Here is a 17,685-nt window from a genome sequence, read left to right on the forward strand (position 1 = left end):
GCAACTCGCAATCGTATCATATTTCAAACCGTATCCATTTGCATTATGTTTACGAAACCGCCCATTTATATGCGGATCGGTTCGGGTTGGACAGTTTGGATGATCTTATACCCAACTCTAAGTAGAGGTAGGAGGAAAATGAAGAGAGATGAGTGAAGAGAGGGGTTGCAAAAGAGATATTTGTCATTTTATATGTAGATTTCATCTCTTTATAATTATTTTTTATTTCTTATATTTTGTATTATTCCTCTACTTTCTACTTTTCTATAATTAGTCCCAAACAGAAAAAAAATTATGATAAAAAACTAGTTATGAAAAAAATGGCATGTATAATCAAATATTATGTATAAAAATAATGAAATTGAACCTGTAGGAAAATATTAGGGATTTTTTCATTTCTATTTCGAAATCATGAAATATTACATCCTATGTTATTTACATTAAATATAATTAATCAAATAAATTGATAGGTTGCAAGCGGGATTAACTAGGGGTGAACATGGTCCGGATTGGATCGGATTGGGATAAAACCAGGACCAATCCGTTATCTACGGTTCCTAAAAAATTGGAACCAATCCAATCCGTTTAAATCATGGAACCAATCCGAACCAATCCATTTAAATACGGATTGGATCGGTTTAGGACCACGGATTCACATAATTAAATAACAAAAATATATTTATAACACTTTAATTTTATAAAAATATAAACATAGCGCTATATTAGTTTCACAATAGCAACATATTTTTCTATAATAGCGACATACTGTTCTAAAATTTAAACAACCATAAGAAAATTGGTTTCCCTATAAGTATTTAAACCATTACAACTTAAAACTAAAAAGCAACAAACAAGAGTAATAAAAGAAAATATTATACGGTTTTAGGTTTGAGTTTAGATTTTATATAGAATTAAGAGAAGATACTATGGGAGAGGATGTATAATAAAAATATAGACTATTTGTATACGGTTCGGATCGGTTCCAATCCGGAACCGTGGGGTTCAATCCAGAACCAATCCGTAAACTATGGATTTTTAATTCTTCAATCCGAAATCGAACCGCAGATTCAAAAAACCAATCAAAACTTATCAAATTAAACTGAACTGGATCGGATTACAAATTTCACGGATCACTTGGTCAGTCATAGGATTAACACATATCCCACAAACAAAAATAGCAATAGGAAATGGGAAATACATGCATACACCTACAGCCTACATTAACATGCATAACATTCTCTCTCTTCCGGAAATTATTATGGTCATTCTTTTTTTGCGTATGTTTGCCGCCGTTCTACCCAGCGTTTTGCTGCCGGCGAATTTCTAAGGTAACTTTTTCCTTTTCATTCAATCTTATACTCTCTCTCTCTCTATATGTATATATATATGTACAAATCATGTGTGCGTATATGTGTGAATGTGTTGTTTATGTGATGAATGAATGAATCAATATGATTGATCCTGCATTGTCTCAGTAATATATGAAAATTTGCATTTTTAATTTCATGTTGGTTTCCATTTTTATTGATTTAGTTTTCCAACATTTGTTTGTATTGGAGATGATTGTATTAGAGAAAATGTTGGGTATCAACCCTCCAAACCAACACAAACAATCCCTCTCTATGTGTGTGTGTTGCTAAGTTTGTTAAATCAATGCCTATTGAATTTCTTCTTCTTCAGGGAAACATCGGTTCCATCATTCATGTTTTCAGAATAATAATTTTTCTTTCTTTTATTTATTTATTTTTCTTCTCCCTAATTTATATATTTCTGATAATTATAATTTGTGTAGCTAGCTTGTTATAAGATGAGTAGGTCAATGTATCCACTCTAGAACCCTTTCATTTTTACTTTTTCAAAATCATTTTTAAATGTGAACTTGTTAATTAATAGATAAAGATTTGCGTCACTTGATTTAATTTTTTTATTTAAAAAAAAAAAAAATCTGATTGGAACCTTTTCAGTCAATATTGTCAAATGGTCTGTATTGATCACGTCTTCACTTCAGGAAGAGTTTAGGCGAATAGCCATAAGTTGCAAGATATCTTATAGAAAATTGACGTGGCGACGAAGGGAAAGAAATTAGCTATTTTAGCCATCAAGGAAATATTTTGTTATTAGCTAATTATTCAGCTGTAGTTGAGATAGCCTTGAAATTGACGATGAGGTTTTAAAGGGATTGGGCAATAGTGTGGAATGCAAAGAAATCTAAGTAGGTTGCAATTTAGTTCTTGCCTTTCATTGACATGTATTCACAAATCTTAGGTTACACAAATCATATTGTAGCCAACTTGAGTGTAACAATTTTTGTTAATTGGTCCAGCCTAATCTTGTAAGTTGTTTTACTTGTGCTAGGCTTTCATTGCAATGAATAAATTTACAGATACAAGAAAATGGGGAGATAGAATTAAGTAGCATTGCATAAAGATTCAAAATCATTGGTGTGCACCGTAAGTACATACATTGCAAATCACATTGATCAAGGTACTGTTTAGCATTATTTTCGGAATCATTGAACTCCGGCAGCACTAGAGGGCCTAGAAGATGAAAATGATTTCTCCTGGGCAACTCTTAGTCACTAATTCTTCTATCTCATTTTTTGTTGGATTTATAAAATATAATACATTCATTCTTTGTGAATACATAAGTCTATTAACATAGCATGATGTTCTAAATGTTATAATCTACACGCTCTAGCTTTAAGTTTTTAGTCTTTGACATGAACTTGGTATGTTGACCTTGGCAATAGAGACAGAACCATGCTTTGACCAAGGATGTACATAGAGTATATGCCAAAGAGTTAGGTATGCAAATATAGTTGCTTGATTGTAATATTGGCCTTAAGGCAAAAAGCTCTATTTGTCCTTTTGGTTAGAAGACTTCAACATGACAATTAGATTCTAAAATTCCATACGAGCAAAAAGTTCTCTCAAACCTTCATCTCTCTCTCTCTTGAAAAGCCGCTATACACCATTCAACTCTCAATTTCTTAATTAAATTGCCAAAGAATTCTCGAATTCTTTCTTTGTGGCCCAAAATTGTCTTTAGGTATGGCTCTTCTTTGTTCCTCTTTTTCTAAAACTACAAGAGCAAGCCTCTACTCAGTTTTTCCTTTCATCAGAACATCTAATGCTTGAGAGAGAGAGAGAGAGAGAGAGAGAGAGAGAGAGAGTAAATATTTTCATAGGATGAATCAACGAAGTTTTGATAACCAAAACAACCCATAGTCCACCTGAATGATGGTATTGAAGTTGAATGCCAATTGCAAACTATGAGAATTATTCTTTAGTGACATGCCAACTGATGAATGGGAGAAATCTTCATCATGTCGTAGCATATTATGAAATGTTCCGTAATGAAGTGTGATTCACTGATTAGGTATCTATTGGTTGTTGTATTTCAGGCTATCAAATTGAACTGCAGGGTTTAGAGGAAACTGTTTTGTTAAATAAAATGGCAGCAAGTGGTGGCACTCAGCAAAGCTTAAGGAAAGCTCTTGGAGCTCTAAAAGACTCAACGAAGGTTGGATTGGCCCAATTAAACAGCGACTACAAGGTGATTTTGTAGCTATAAATATAGACGATTATGTTCCTTGATGTTTAATAGTACTTGCAAGTGATGCCAGCCACTTCTTCCAGGAGGTAGATGTTGCCATCGTCAAAGCCACAAGTCATGTTGAAGTACTGCCAAAAGAAAAACATATAAGGAGTGAGTTGAACCTTTTTAAATTCATTAATTTTTTTAATTTGACTTGATAAGTTGAGCTTCATAAGACCTTGTAAAAATCAAGCTACTCAAGCTTGGATTAGGACAAGCATGAGCAGAAACTTGCTTGGGATTGGTCGTGAAATAAATGAGTGAAGGTTGAAATTTATTTTGGCCCCAATTATATTTTGATCCCTTCACAGCTTGACTTAGCTTTTCTACACCCATTTTTTCAAATCCACTTGAAAATAGTCAAAGGTATTTTAATTGTTTAATTCAACTATAAAAGTTTCAATTAATGATTAATACTAATATATCTTTGTAAACAATGGAAATACACTAAATATTTTGCAATTTGAGACATTTTATCCACTTAATAGTTTGATATGGAACGTATGACTCACATCTATGATGAATTTGTGTCTCATCTGAACTTTTCAGTGTTGAGTTATTTACGTACAGTCCAACCAATTGGAAGCAATAGATTTGTAAATCCTCAAGTTCTTGAACCCCGTTTTTTACACCTAACATATAAATATGATTATGTTGTTTTGTTTACAGCTATCATTGATGCGGTTTCAGCTTCTAGACCTCGGGCTGATGTTGCTTACTGCATACATGCTCTTGCCAAACGTCTTGCTAAAACACACAATTGGGCAGTATGCTCTTGAGCACCTTGCTGTGTTAATTTATTTGCACTTTCTCTTTTTTGTGTTTTTATATGTATTTATTTAATTTTTAACAAATGTTTATTACCAACTGTAATTAACTGATTATATTATAGTGTCCTACATTTTAAAAGAAGAATTCATGTCAGCGTATCCATGTCATGTTCTGTGTTCGTGTCTAAGTCTGTGTCCGTGTCTAAGTCTGTGTCCGTGTCAGTCTTTCTTAGGTTGTCTTCTTCTACTATTTCACCATGCTTTTCAATGAAAATATCCCTTCTGGCCGCTATTTTGTCCTCACATGGACCTAGTACAATCCATGGTTCGAAACTTGCCTCACCACAACCTTCACATACATAGTTCAGTTTTTTCTGAACCTTTTCCCAACTGAGGTTCTTTCCATTCCCACCTATTAAGTTTTCAAGCATGGCCCAAAGTCACCTCCATTCCATTTTAGTGTATCAAATCGTAGCTTGACCTGGAGTTTCCCTTGGAAGGATGCCACAGCTTCCAACTAAAACTGCCATCTGATTGCTCCTGTGTTTATATTGGACCAAGAATCTGCAGATTCCACATAGATCTTGGAATAATGTCTTAAAGTGCTGGCTAATATCAAAATTGGTTCTGTTGCTAGAGTTGAAATTGCTTCATTTCTTCCTCTTATTGTAGCATGTAAATTAGTGAACTCAATAATTATCGAAAGGATAGTGCAATAATGAAGAGGGTATTTGCATTGTCAGTTGTACTTTGAAGAAAACCAAATATATAAAAAAAAAGAAGTTTTTAGCCACGTTTGTTTGGTAGATTAGGTTGGATGAGATTATAAATACAGTGGGATTGAGTGAGAAAATTAATAATGTGGTAGTATTAAGTTAGAGATATAAGATCAAGTGTGTTTGTTTGAGGAGTAGTGTGGTGGTATTTTAGTTGGTTGGGATTAAATCTATGAAATTACGTAAAAGCCCTTAATGCATAAAAAAGAGATTTTATTGTTTTTGATAAATAGAGGGCAAAATAGACATTGTGCTTCAATCCAAGGGGATTGGATTAGCAATCCCACCCCCTCCATGGGAATGCTAATCCTACACCCAAGTAGGATTGGTATTCCCATGGGACTCATAGTCGCTTAGCATGTAGCACAATCAAACATGGGTTTGGTGGGACCCACGGGTTTATTAATCAAATCCCACCATCTAAGAGGTCATTGAGTAATTCATTTGAACACATATTAACCTTATCCATAGCACAATATGTTGCAAACTGCTTGTTTTGCCTGTTCCATTGTTGCATTTTGATCCGTGATAAATTCTAAACTTTTGGTACTTCCCTTATTTTTTCTTAAAAATATTCTTCTTTCATTAGTAAGTTTTAAGTCATGAGTTTGATAGCCTATTTTCTAAGATAGATGTATGTTGTTTCCTTAAATTGGGTGTACGGAACTTTAATTAAACTATGTGCATGCTTGACATTGGCTAATATGTGTTTTGATACATTATTATTTCTAAATGCTTAAGACAACTAGTTTGTCTTCCAACACATATTTGGGTGATATGTTTCGTTTTATTGGTCAATACATATAAACAGGGTCTAATATTAAATTATTTATGTCATTTCATTTGATCTGTATACTGAACTTCTCCACACTAGGGCTATCAATGTCCTTTCTGCTTTATGCTCTCACTTTTAGAACTTCATCCAACAGTGGGTTCCTTCAGCTAGAGGTGTACTTCTGAATTTGAATGACTCAGGAATTACATGGCAATTCTAACTATAGATTACAGCTAGATCTGGTCCCTTACCTGTGAATCTGCGCCTGAGGTTTGGTTCATAGTTAGTTGTTAACAAGATTTTCAGGTCTTTCAAGGGCAAGGAAAATAAGTTACCTTGTTTTTCTAAAAATTCTTATATGTTCTCTTTATGAAATATTTCTCTTGTAATTGTAGCTATTGTAGGTTCATTTAGTTCTAAAGGGAATCTGACGAAGAAAACACGCATTCCTTTTATATGGTTCTATTTATTTTATTCTCCATTTGGTACAAGGAAAGGAAAACTTGGAAGTACGAAATATAGGAGATGCATAAGGAATTCTTAGGGATAGGCAGGCAGCTTTTCCTCCTTTTGTTTAGTTGAGAAGGAAATAGAAGAATTTATATATTTCCAAAAGAAAGGGAACTCGATACCTTCCCGTATATTTGCCATTTTTTGGTAGAAGTAAATTAGTAGTCATGGAGGGATAATCTTCCTCCTCTCTTCATTTCCTTCCTTCCAACGGATTCAATCGATCCCTCACCTTTTCCTTCCCCTCCTTTCCTTTTTCCTTTATTCATTACTACCGAACAGACCATTTAAGCGATCAGTTGTATTCACAGTCTATCTTATTTTTGTTGTTTACTCAGGTTGCATTGAAGACTCTAATCGTTGTACATCGTGCAATGAGGGAGGTAGATCCTACATTTCGTGAAGAACTCATTAACTATAGCCGGAGCAGAGGACTTATTTTGAACGTATCACATTTCAGGGATGATTCAAGCACAAATGGTACTCCTTAATCTGTGTTTTATTTTAATCACTGGAAGTTGCAATATGAGGAACTGACCATGGAGATTTCTGATGTTAAGCATGGGATTATTCTGCTTGGGTTCGTAACTATGCTTTATATCTTGAAGAACGCCAGGAATGCCTCCACATACTGAAGTATGATGTCCAGACAGATCACTCGGTATGCATTATGGATTACCAATTGAAGCTAGTTCTTTTTTAAGTGCCTTTTTGTTCTACATACTCATGGCTGGAACCTGAATCTGAAATGATATTACCCCGAACAAACTAGAATATGACTTAGATAGGCATTTGCTTTGCATTTTGCAATGGCCTTGGACAATAATAATAACCTATGAAGCACGGACACGGACACGCATACGGACACGGGACACGGCAATTTCTAAAAAATAGGGATACGGACACTGCAGGGGATACGACAAATTTTTTAATTTTTTTATAAATATTTTCATTTTAATACACATTAATTATTTTACTTATTTATTATATTTTTTAAATAACGTGTTTCAATTAATTATTTTATTTTATTTTACATACATGTGTTTATTTTATTTATTTATTAATATGTATGAGTATATATTATCTTATAATATGTATTATATATTATCTTATAAATATATTATATGTTATATAATAACTAGTATATAATATATAATAATAATATGTTATATAATAACTATTATATAATATATGATAATAATAGTTTTTATATAATAACTAAACCCGCAGATCAAATAGAAGCAAGGGAGAGAGAGAGAGAGAGAGAGAGAGGGAGACAGGTCGAGGTCGCGATCGCGATCGCGAGGGAGAGAGAGACAGATTGAGAAGGCGAGAGAGAGAGAGACAGATCGCGACTCGTCTGGGGTGTTCGATTGTTCGATTGGAGCTTCGATCTACGACTGGATTCATGGAGCTTCGATCTTCGACTGATGGAGCTTCGATCTTCCACTGATGGAGCTTTGATCTTTGATCTTCGACCTTCAACAGGTTTGTCTCTCTTCACTCTCTTCCTTCACACTCTCTCCTTTGTCTCTCCCTCCTTGCCGTGTCTCACGCCGTGTCCAGATCTGGACACGCGTGTCCCCTACAAGAAAAACAATTAAATTAAAGGGACACGGTAGATGGCGTGTCCCGTACGTGTCCCCGGCGTGTCCCCGTGTCCCCGTATCCGACACCGCCACGGCACTGATTTTGCCGTGTCTATGCTTCATAGATAATAACAATAGTTAGTTATCGGCTGAATTAGAAAATTGCACACACACACACATGGAGAGAGAGAGAGAGAGAGAGAGAGAGAGAGAGAGAGAGAGAGAGAGAGAGAGAGAGAGAGAATACAAGGGTGTTCACTAGTTATACATATCCTTCATACTCATCATTTCGTTGACAGTGGACTCGAATGAATTGAAACACTAAAATCTCCATTTCCAGTCAAAGCTATCGACAATGAGTTAGTTATAATTGTTACTGTTATTATTACTATGGTTACACTTCTGTGGAATGTAGTTCTACGTCGTGAAGTGCAGGATTGGGAGGTGGGACAATTGTTGGATCTGTTGGGCTTTTTGTATGGGCTTCAGTTTCGAGGGGTTGGAGAGGATTTTATGAGGTGGGACTGCCCGAAGTCCAAAGGGTTGTTTTCTGTATCTTCTTTTTACCATAGGCTTACTGGGGGGAGAGGGGGATGGGGTGCCCTTCCCTTGGAAGAGTGTTTGGGTGGTGGGTTGTCCATCCAAAGTCACTTTCTTTGTGTGGACAGCTGCGTTAGGCCGTATTTTGACGATTGATAATTTGGGTCGTCATGGGCATATTTTGGTTAATTGGTGTTGCATGTGTTGTGGAGTTGCGGAGACAGTGGACCGTTTGCTTATTTGCTGTTTGGTTGCTTCACGCCTTTGGTTGTCTATAGTAGCTATCTTCGGTTTGGCTTGGGTTCAACCGGGGACCGTAAGGGCAATGTTACAAAGCTGGGCTGGGGGGAGGGTTGGGAAGAGAAGGCGGAAAGCTTGGAACTTGGCTGGCCATTGTCTTATGTGGCTAGTGTGGTTGGAGCGTAATCGGCGGGTATTTTTGGGGGAGATGCATTCGGCGGCTTGGTTGGAGTGGCGTTTGCTCCTTGTGTTGCGTAGTTGGTTAACGCTGACTGTGGACCCGGATGTTTTGTCTTTTGTTGATTTTGTAGAGGACTTGACTTCATAGTTCTTTTGTTTGCTTTTGCCTTGATGTTTTGTGCAGTTTGGGTTTTGGCTGCTACTAGTCGTTAGGCTAGTTTTTGTATTCTTTGCATCGTCTTGATGCCCTATTTATAAAGTTGGCTTATTTATCAAAAAAAAAAAAAAAAAAAAAAATTTATTGCTGTCTCTTGATATAAAATAAAATATGGAATTCATTAACCTACAGTTACTTCTTAGCTTTTGATTTCAGTAGAATTATTTATGTTGTAAAGGAGGGCATGGTGTCTTCATATCATGACCTTTTGTAATTGGATTATAGGTTGATGCTTTAATGGTCGAAAAAGGAAAGAAAGAGTGTCACTAGGAGTCTAGCAGTAAACAGATTCTGAGGTTGCAAGTTTCACACAACTTATTATGGAAGTCCTGCACATTGTGATATCATGTTGGTGTCTTATTTGTTGTATTTATTGTCTCATCAATTCTTGTTCTGTATGGAAATGACTAATGAGGATAATGGGCATAAATTTTCATTTTTATTTTTCCATTACAATTTGTTTGTGGCAGAGAACCAAGGATCTAGACACTGTAGACTTGCTTGAGCAATTACCTGCTTTGCAACAGCTTCTTTTTCGCCTTCTTGCTTGCCAGGTGATGTAGTGATCCATTATGCTAGTCTTCATGGTTTTGTCCTTTTCCAGTACATATACAGTGGTTATCATTTTAGTTCTTTAATCATATAATTTCTATTATTTTTTAGGAGATGTTGACCATGTGCATTTGTGCAGCCCGAGGGAGCAGCTCGAAATAATTTATTGATTCAATATGCGCTTACAATCGTAAGGAATTACTGAAAGCTCTATCCCATCCACACCATTTACTTGGTTTTGTTTGTCTTTGCCTCCTTTTAGCTTCTTCTTGCTTTAGGTTGCAGCTGAAAGTATAAAGCTCTATGTAGCTATTACTGATGGAACTCTCAATTTGGTTGACAAGGTAGGCCTTTGATCAGCTAGTGGTGCAATCAGATGGTTTCTTGTGCTCTTGTGAAAGTAGAATTGACTTGTATTCTGTTTCAGTTTTTTGAGATGCAGCGCCATGATGCTGTTAGGGCACTTGAAATTTATAAGAAGGCAGGGAATCAGGTATACATTGTGTGATTCTCTGCACACCCGTACACGTGCACACATGAGCACATGCTTCCATCGAGCATCTTTAATGCTTACACTCTATACTTTTACTGTCTGATCTTTACGTTCTAGCTACCCTGTAGTTCTTCTGTACAATCTTTATCAGTTGTGGAATATATTTGTATGCTACTGCAGGCAGAGAGTTTATCTGAGCTCCTTGAGATCTGTAGGGGCCTTGGTTTTGGACATGGGCAGAAATATATTAAAATAGAACAGGTAAGGACCTCTTAATTTGACTTGGTAAGTCCATCTTTGTTCCTGTAGATCTTTATAAGTTTATTGCAGCCTGGTATTTGTTATGTTCTTTGTTTTAACTAATCAGTGATTATGGTATTTTATATAATGTCCAATTACAGCCTCCTGCATCATTTATGACAGCCATGGAAGATTATGTGAAGGACGCCCCACAAATTTTAATGCTTCCATGGAGACCGGTATGTCTTTATGCATCTGCTTTGCAGGGAATCATTATAATCTTGCCATAACTTTAAAATATTTTGTTTAGTCTGCATAGGATTGCTAATACCCCAATTGGCAGTACTTGTTAAAACTAAACATGACATATAATTTTATCTTGTGCAGACCTATATTCTGTTTTATTTTTCTTTTCTTAAGATTTTCCAGTTATCAAATCAAACCTTGTGTCCCAATAACTTGGAGTCAGCTACATAAATTGTTTTTCTCCATTATGTTCTATCAAGGGCCATATGCTTAGTTAAATTAAATAAATTCATAGCCTTTTTTACTACAGTATCCCATGTCAATCTAGGTCATCCCCTCCCACTAGTGTTTCTATTAGTTGTGATCCGAGCGTACTTCCTCATCGTTGCCTCTACTGGTCTTTGTTATATATGACACACCTTTTTAGTATATTTTCTCTCAATTTATTTTCCATTGATGCTATTCCCACTATTCATGAATGTATGCATTTCTAACTCTATCTTTTTTCAATCTTACCACACATCCACCTAAAATATCCTTACCTCAGTTACACTCATTTTACAAAAATGTTTCTTAATTGCCCTACATTTTGTCCTGTAAAATATTGTTGGTCATATAACTGTTTTATTAGTATATGTCAATCACATAATATGGTAGAAGCATTCATTCACTTTAGGCAAGGTTGACTGAAGTGGAAGTTTGTGATGTATGCAGTGTTGAGATACATCTAAAACAATAAGACATGGGAGTTTAATGATAATAGATGCAACAAAATTCAGTGCAATCAATTGTTCCAACTTTTACTACAAAATACAGGCAAGTGCCAACATGCTTGACAACAAGAGTTTCACCTCCACTCGATCCCCCTTCCCCCCCTCCTCTCCCAAGGACAAGAAGAACTCATTCCCAAAAAAATAATAATAATCTAATTTTAAATTTGTTACCTTGGCACTCTAAGAACTAGAAATTTTTGAGATAATTAACACAAATATGTAAAAATAATTTATGTTAAGTCTCTTGGACACTCTGCCTCGCATGATGTGGTAAAACAAATCTCTTTGTGGGCATTTCTTTTTGAGTTCAATGTTAGTCTTTATTTTCTTTTCATATGTAGAGGTGGAAAATCGAGGGTTTAAGCCCAAACCTGTCCATTTAATAAATGGGTTTAAGCGGGTTGTGTTGAATTTGGTATGGGTTGGGCAAATCAACTGACCAACCTGTTTATTTTATGGAACGCTTTTTCCAATGGATAGTGGAATTGGTGGTGGTGGTGGTAGTGGTAGTGGTAGTGATGGCTGAAAAATATGATCTGTAAAGATGTTCATAGGTGGTTCTGAGTCAGGATTTTTTTTTAAAAAAAATTTCACTCTCCATTTGAGTGTATATATCAGTCATGCTACATGCTGAGAAGGAACCGGACACAAAATACATAGATGTGAAACAAAAAAATGTCTCATCTTTAATTGCGAACATTTTTCTCACATTTGTGTATTTTTTGTCTGATTCCTTCTGTGCACATAGACATTTTGGTGTATATATATATGTACATCTACAGTTACAGCCATGCATGTACTTACACTCCTAAATTGAGGTTACTGTATATCTGAAAAAATGAAGGGAACGATGGGAGGGCAAAGTAGTAAAAGTTTTGTATTTTCTTTTGTTCTTCTTTCTTTTGTGTGAATATATATTGAAATTTCCAATTCACCTCTAATTTTGTTAGACAAACCCCAACTCACTGTTTGGGTACAGAGAAAAAGAAGGAAAATAGCAGGGGCCAAAATTGTTACGTTTGTCTTTGTTGTTATTGTTGTGTACAATTAATCAAGAATTTAACACAAGTGAGTCCAACTTGATTAAAAAAAAAAAAAAAAATTGAAATCAAATTATAGTTTTGGGCGAATTTCCTAGACTTTCTTTGCTAACACAAACAGGAAATATTTTTTTGAGTGTTTGTTTGAACATAATTTTCTTTGTTTGCATGTTTTGGATATGTTGTGGGTTCATCCAGATAATATTATCATTCAGATTTTTTGGTGTGGTGGTGGTGGTGGTGGTGGTGGTGAGTTGGGGGAGGAGGAGGTGGTGATGGGGCAGTGGCAAGGTGGTACCTCTTTAAATAGGTACTCATGTCTAATCCATTTAAACCCAATTTTAAATGAGTTTGCAAGGTGTAATCCTGTCAAACCCGTTTATGGATTTGGCCAGGTTTTGAATGGGTAATATTGGGGGTTCATGGATTTGGGTTGGGTTGAGTTGAGTTTACCATCTCTAGTCACAGGTATGCTTTTAAATTGTGGAGTATTTTGCTATGAATACTCAAGTAACCTATGCTGAATTGTTGATGCATTTGTGACAATTTTGCAAGACAATACAACTCATTGAATGGCTATTCTTCCATAATCTTATGTCATCAGAGCAATGGCGAGGGAGTTGATACTCCTAAAGCAATAGCTGCTCCTAATCCTGATTTCGAGACTGATAGCGTGCAAGATACTGAGGTTGAGGAAACATCATCAGATCCATCATCATCAGCACTTGCTACATCACCTCAACTCCTGAAGAACAACCGGGATGAGGTTGTTGCCTCAACACAGGTTGATCTCTTGGTAAGGGCGGACACTTTTTATCTTTATTAGGACCTTGCTTCATTTTAGTGATTCACTTAGAAAACTTCATTTTTATTTATTTATTTTTAAATTTTACCAGGGTCTGGATTAGTCAATCGTAGAAGCATTTGAATTGGGTGATAAAAATGCCCTTGCTCTTGCAGTTGTTACTTCTGGTGAATTCCATTTCTTACCTATAAAAATCTCAGTTTGTTTTGAAATATCATATATATATACATATAATATAGATTATTTTAAATTTATTTGTAACATTTTTACAGAATATCCAGCAAATTCCGCAGTCAGTTCAAATCTTGCAAGTGAATCTACCAGTTGGGAGCTCGCACTCGTTGCAGCACCAAGCTCTAATGGAGCTGCAGTTGCAGATAGTAAACTGGTAAGTCCATATGTAGTATTCACAAATGAGTTCTGTTCGGGAAAACTTATTTGCAACTTTAATTGCGCATTAACCCTTGTGGCTTATCCCGAAAACATATTACCTGCCCTCCCTATGGTCTAAAAATATAAACACACCCCTTGTAATCTGAAATAAAGCCAAAATTAATGGCACATGTGTAACACACTGAATTTAACACCAGAAGAAAGAGATAGAATTAAGGGAACGGTAGTTAAGGGAAGGCTCATGGGCAACATGATCATGGGTGGCTCTACATGCATTACCGTACATTATGAAAAAAATTATTGAAAATATATAAATATATATTATTGATGTTCAAATTTGTAATAAACCGTGTATAAAAGGGTTTTTGTTATGGCCTTTTAGTGGTGATGAGCGGCAGCCTTAACAATTGTATCTAACCTGCTACAATTTTATGGATCACATTATCACCATATTTATTAATAATCAAACCAAACTAACAAAAATATTCACTATTTATTATTTCTTGATTTTCAATCTCACTTTTTCATTATTTTTACTTCTACTTTTACTAAAATTACATTCCACATTAGTTTTATATAATATTAATTTAGAATCCTTAAATTCAAGTGCTCTCTCTCTCTCTCTGTCTCCAGATTTTCAAAATGTTACTATGACATGTGATTTGGTTGACAGAGTGGTGGACTGGACAAACTAATCCTAGAAAGTTTATACGATGATGCATTGGCAAGAACAAGAACAAGAATAAGAACAAGAACAAGCACAAACCACGATGAAAACTACCACCACCAAATGACGCTACAGGTGGAAAGTCCTTTGGAGGTTGTTCCTTATAACCACCACCAAGACACATTTTATGCTTCAAACAACATAGCACCCCCAACTGGTATGCAGATGGAAGCCATGCCCCAACACCAACACCAGCAACAACCCATGATGATAGGGCACGATCCAACAAATCCCTTTGGCAATCCATTTCTTGGTCAAGCTGCTGCCTCATCATCTCATCTGTCACAGAATCCATTCTCAGCATTGATTTAGGTGAAGATGTGGGAAATAACGATGGGTTTTCATCCATTGCCCGAGACACTCTCAAGGCAAAGGAGGGGGGCCATTGGCGTAGAGGAGAGTACTGCAGAAGTTTGATAAGAAAAGCACCAGGCCCACCCTTTTATCCTTCAGAGATTTTCCTTCAGGCTGTGTTGACCCACCTACCGCCAATGCTTGACACGGTTGTACATATGAATCCCCATAGTAGCTCTTTCTTGCTCTCTCACATACATGGTGATTGTACATATGAATCCCATAGCTCTTTCTTGCTCTCTCATGCATCATCATAGGAAAAAAGAAGATTAACAAAATCTGTGAGTAAAGCCCACCTAAGGTCTGCCAATAAGGGTTAGTTGTTTGGGTAATAAGCTGGTACCTTGCATATAGATTAGTGTCACTGAGTTGGTGCCTTCCATATAGATTAGTGTCAATGGGCCTGAAGTCAGACTTAACAGGAGCGGGCAAGCTTATACTTTCATGTTGAAAAAAAGTAGAGACGAAGAATTGACACCCTACCTATGAAAGGAAAAGGAAAAATGATGTTTATGAATAGATAATGCCCCAATTGGCATCCTCCCTATGAAAGGAAAAGGAAAACAAAAAAGAAAAAGAAAAAGGAAATTTGATGTTTTATGAATAGATAATGCCCCAGCTTACAACAGAGAAATATAATTACACAGACAGCCTTTTCCTACTTCTATGAAGAAGTTGATTACCCCCTTTACGACAGAAAAACCGACCTCAATATACTACCCTTAAATTCTACAGCTCAGACCAAATTCCACTGCACTCCAACAAGAATATAGATACATACCATAGAGAGAAGACGCGAACCCACACACCACACGTGGTAAGAGAATGCTTCACGTACCAAGCGACCCTTTCATCTCTATACTTCGGCAACCCTAAGGAAAGTAGTCAGCACTGAAAAATCAAATAAAAGATGACAACCTTCAATCCACTCAGAGATGCCATTGTCCACATTTTTACTATTGTCATAGGCGACTTTTTTCTTTTTTAATGGAGAGGAGATGTATAAAAGCATATTATAGACTAAGGCTTTGTTTGGCATGATCAAAAAAAGTTAAAAAGTCACTATCTTATTTAAGTCATATTATCTTATTTCAGTCACATTACCTTTTTATCACATCACTGCAAACCCAAATTATATCCAATCCATATTTCATAAAAAGTTAAAAAGTGCTCTTATTTAGTTTATCCCAAACAATCCCTAAACCCAATACCATACAAAAACAGTATTATTATGCCAGTCGATGATCAATAAATTTAAAACTAGTGCTTTCCCAAATCAAACAAAAAAAATTTGTGGTGGTGTTGTCCAGCCAATTTAAAATACTTGGATCATTAAAAACTAATCAAGTGAACACATTTGCAAACTCATTCTATGACACTTGCAACCAATGGACAAGCACTTTGCCTAAACAATCTTAATTTTATTTTATTTTTGGATCCATTAACAGCGCGAACACGGTTATATATAGCACCAAAACAACACAAGTATAGAATTAAACCCTGCAAATGCAAGTACCCGACATTCGTACCATCCTCTTCCACGTTACTTACACTGTTTCTTCCAATAACGGCCTGCATGTATTGTATTGAGATAACAACCAATAGCCATAATAGCTAGCGTTGGAATGAAATTGGATAGGAACTAGTCTTTGGATCTTGAACAGCTTTGAAGTTGTCGATGCTCATCCCAAAGCGCCCCAAAACAGAGTTTCCCATAGCTTTTGACTTATCTGATTTGCACAAAAAAATTCATGAAGTTATATTTCTCTAAATAAAGAACATTAAAAAAAAATTGCAAAATATTATCATGTATTCATGTGCAGCCACCGATTGTTATCTTCTTCTAAAACTTGCACTTCCAAATCGTAAATAAAGTAAAAGATAATCCAGAAGCTGTAAACCCTTTGCTCACAATCTACTTTAACATCTGTATCGGCTAAGTGATTGTAGGAAGAAATATGGCAGTAACTCTTCTATTCTATACAGGTTTGTAAAGGATTCAACACCAATTCTTTTTGCTTTTTTTATTTTTTATTTTTCCATTAGCAACAAATTATTCAGTTATTAATGTGTTGCGATCAATGGAAAAGCAGGGGGAGATGAATTGAAGTCACCGACAAAAAAAAAAAAAAAAAAGCACATTAGAGTATTGGATCTATTTTCTGTACTTCTCTTTTCTTGTTTTCAATAAACAACAATGATAGGTAGCCCGAAAATTCATAACTCGAATGGCTTGAAATACCCAAAACGACGTTGTTTTAAGTGTAAAACGACGTCGTTTTGACACATTCGAGCCATACAAATTCGGGCCACCAAACATTTTTCTTCAATAAAAATTCTTATCCAACTGATCAGCAAACAAAGTAAAATATGAGGAGAAAATTTTCTTGCACCTATCAATGTCTTCAATATAGTTCACGAGCAAGAATTTCTGCAAAAAGATACAGTTTTCATTAGGAGAAAATAAATGCACAAAAAAATTAAAAAGAAACAAGCAGACACCAAATATACAATAGCTTGATTCCTAGTATTTTGAAATGTTTCTTACCATTGTACGAGATTAGACTATGGGAAAAAAAATGCTTTTAAATTAAAAAGAACTAACAAATCTGGCATATTTCTTTATCCTTTTGTGTATGTGCCTGGCTGGTCGGAACCATGAATTCAACCTCACCAATTCAGCCAGCTCAAACATTTTGCCCAAGTAAGCATAGCTGACTGCTGGTGTTAAGTAAAGTAATGTATTGAAACTTCTTCTTTCTTTATTTTTTTAATTTTTAATCAGCGATGTACTGGAACATCATTAATTACATAAGGAAAAATACTTTAGCTCAAAGAATTTGAAAATGAAATACACTTCAGACACAT

At 35.5% G+C, this 17,685-nt stretch overlaps 1 protein-coding gene across 1 annotated transcript; it reads left to right on the forward strand.

Moving 5' to 3' along the window:
* Positions 1-1,201: 1,201 nt before the first annotated feature.
* Positions 1,202-14,925, forward strand: LOC114280503 (putative clathrin assembly protein At5g35200). The gene is made up of 17 exons (XM_082897436.1): positions 1,202-1,328; positions 2,356-2,450; positions 3,404-3,555; positions 3,639-3,708; positions 4,267-4,364; positions 6,767-6,908; positions 6,989-7,089; positions 9,665-9,748; positions 9,886-9,936; positions 10,025-10,090; positions 10,174-10,239; positions 10,420-10,500; positions 10,641-10,718; positions 13,143-13,334; positions 13,447-13,510; positions 13,616-13,731; positions 14,410-14,925. Exons 3-17 carry the CDS (start codon positions 3,454-3,456, stop codon positions 14,773-14,775), a joined length of 1,677 nt encoding a protein of 558 aa, XP_082753562.1. The 5' UTR covers positions 1,202-1,328; positions 2,356-2,450; positions 3,404-3,453; the 3' UTR covers positions 14,776-14,925.
* The last annotated feature ends 2,760 nt before the right edge of the window (positions 14,926-17,685 follow it).

The sequence above is a fragment of the Camellia sinensis genome, chromosome 12, assembly GCF_055761805.1.
Source record: "Camellia sinensis isolate YWXY chromosome 12, ASM5576180v1, whole genome shotgun sequence".
NCBI classification, from domain to species: domain Eukaryota; kingdom Viridiplantae; phylum Streptophyta; class Magnoliopsida; order Ericales; family Theaceae; genus Camellia; species Camellia sinensis.

Excerpts from the sequence above, each read along its gene's own strand:
- LOC114280503 (XM_082897436.1), top strand. The coding sequence starts at position 3,454 with ATGGCAGCAAGTGGTGGCACTCAGCAAAGCTTAAGGAAAGCTCTTGGA. Across the intron at positions 10,240-10,419 it reads ATAAGAAGGCAGGGAATCAG|GCAGAGAGTTTATCTGAGCT; the intron begins GTATACATTGTG and ends ATGCTACTGCAG. Across the intron at positions 13,732-14,409 it reads CAGTTGCAGATAGTAAACTG|AGTGGTGGACTGGACAAACT; the intron begins GTAAGTCCATAT and ends TTTGGTTGACAG.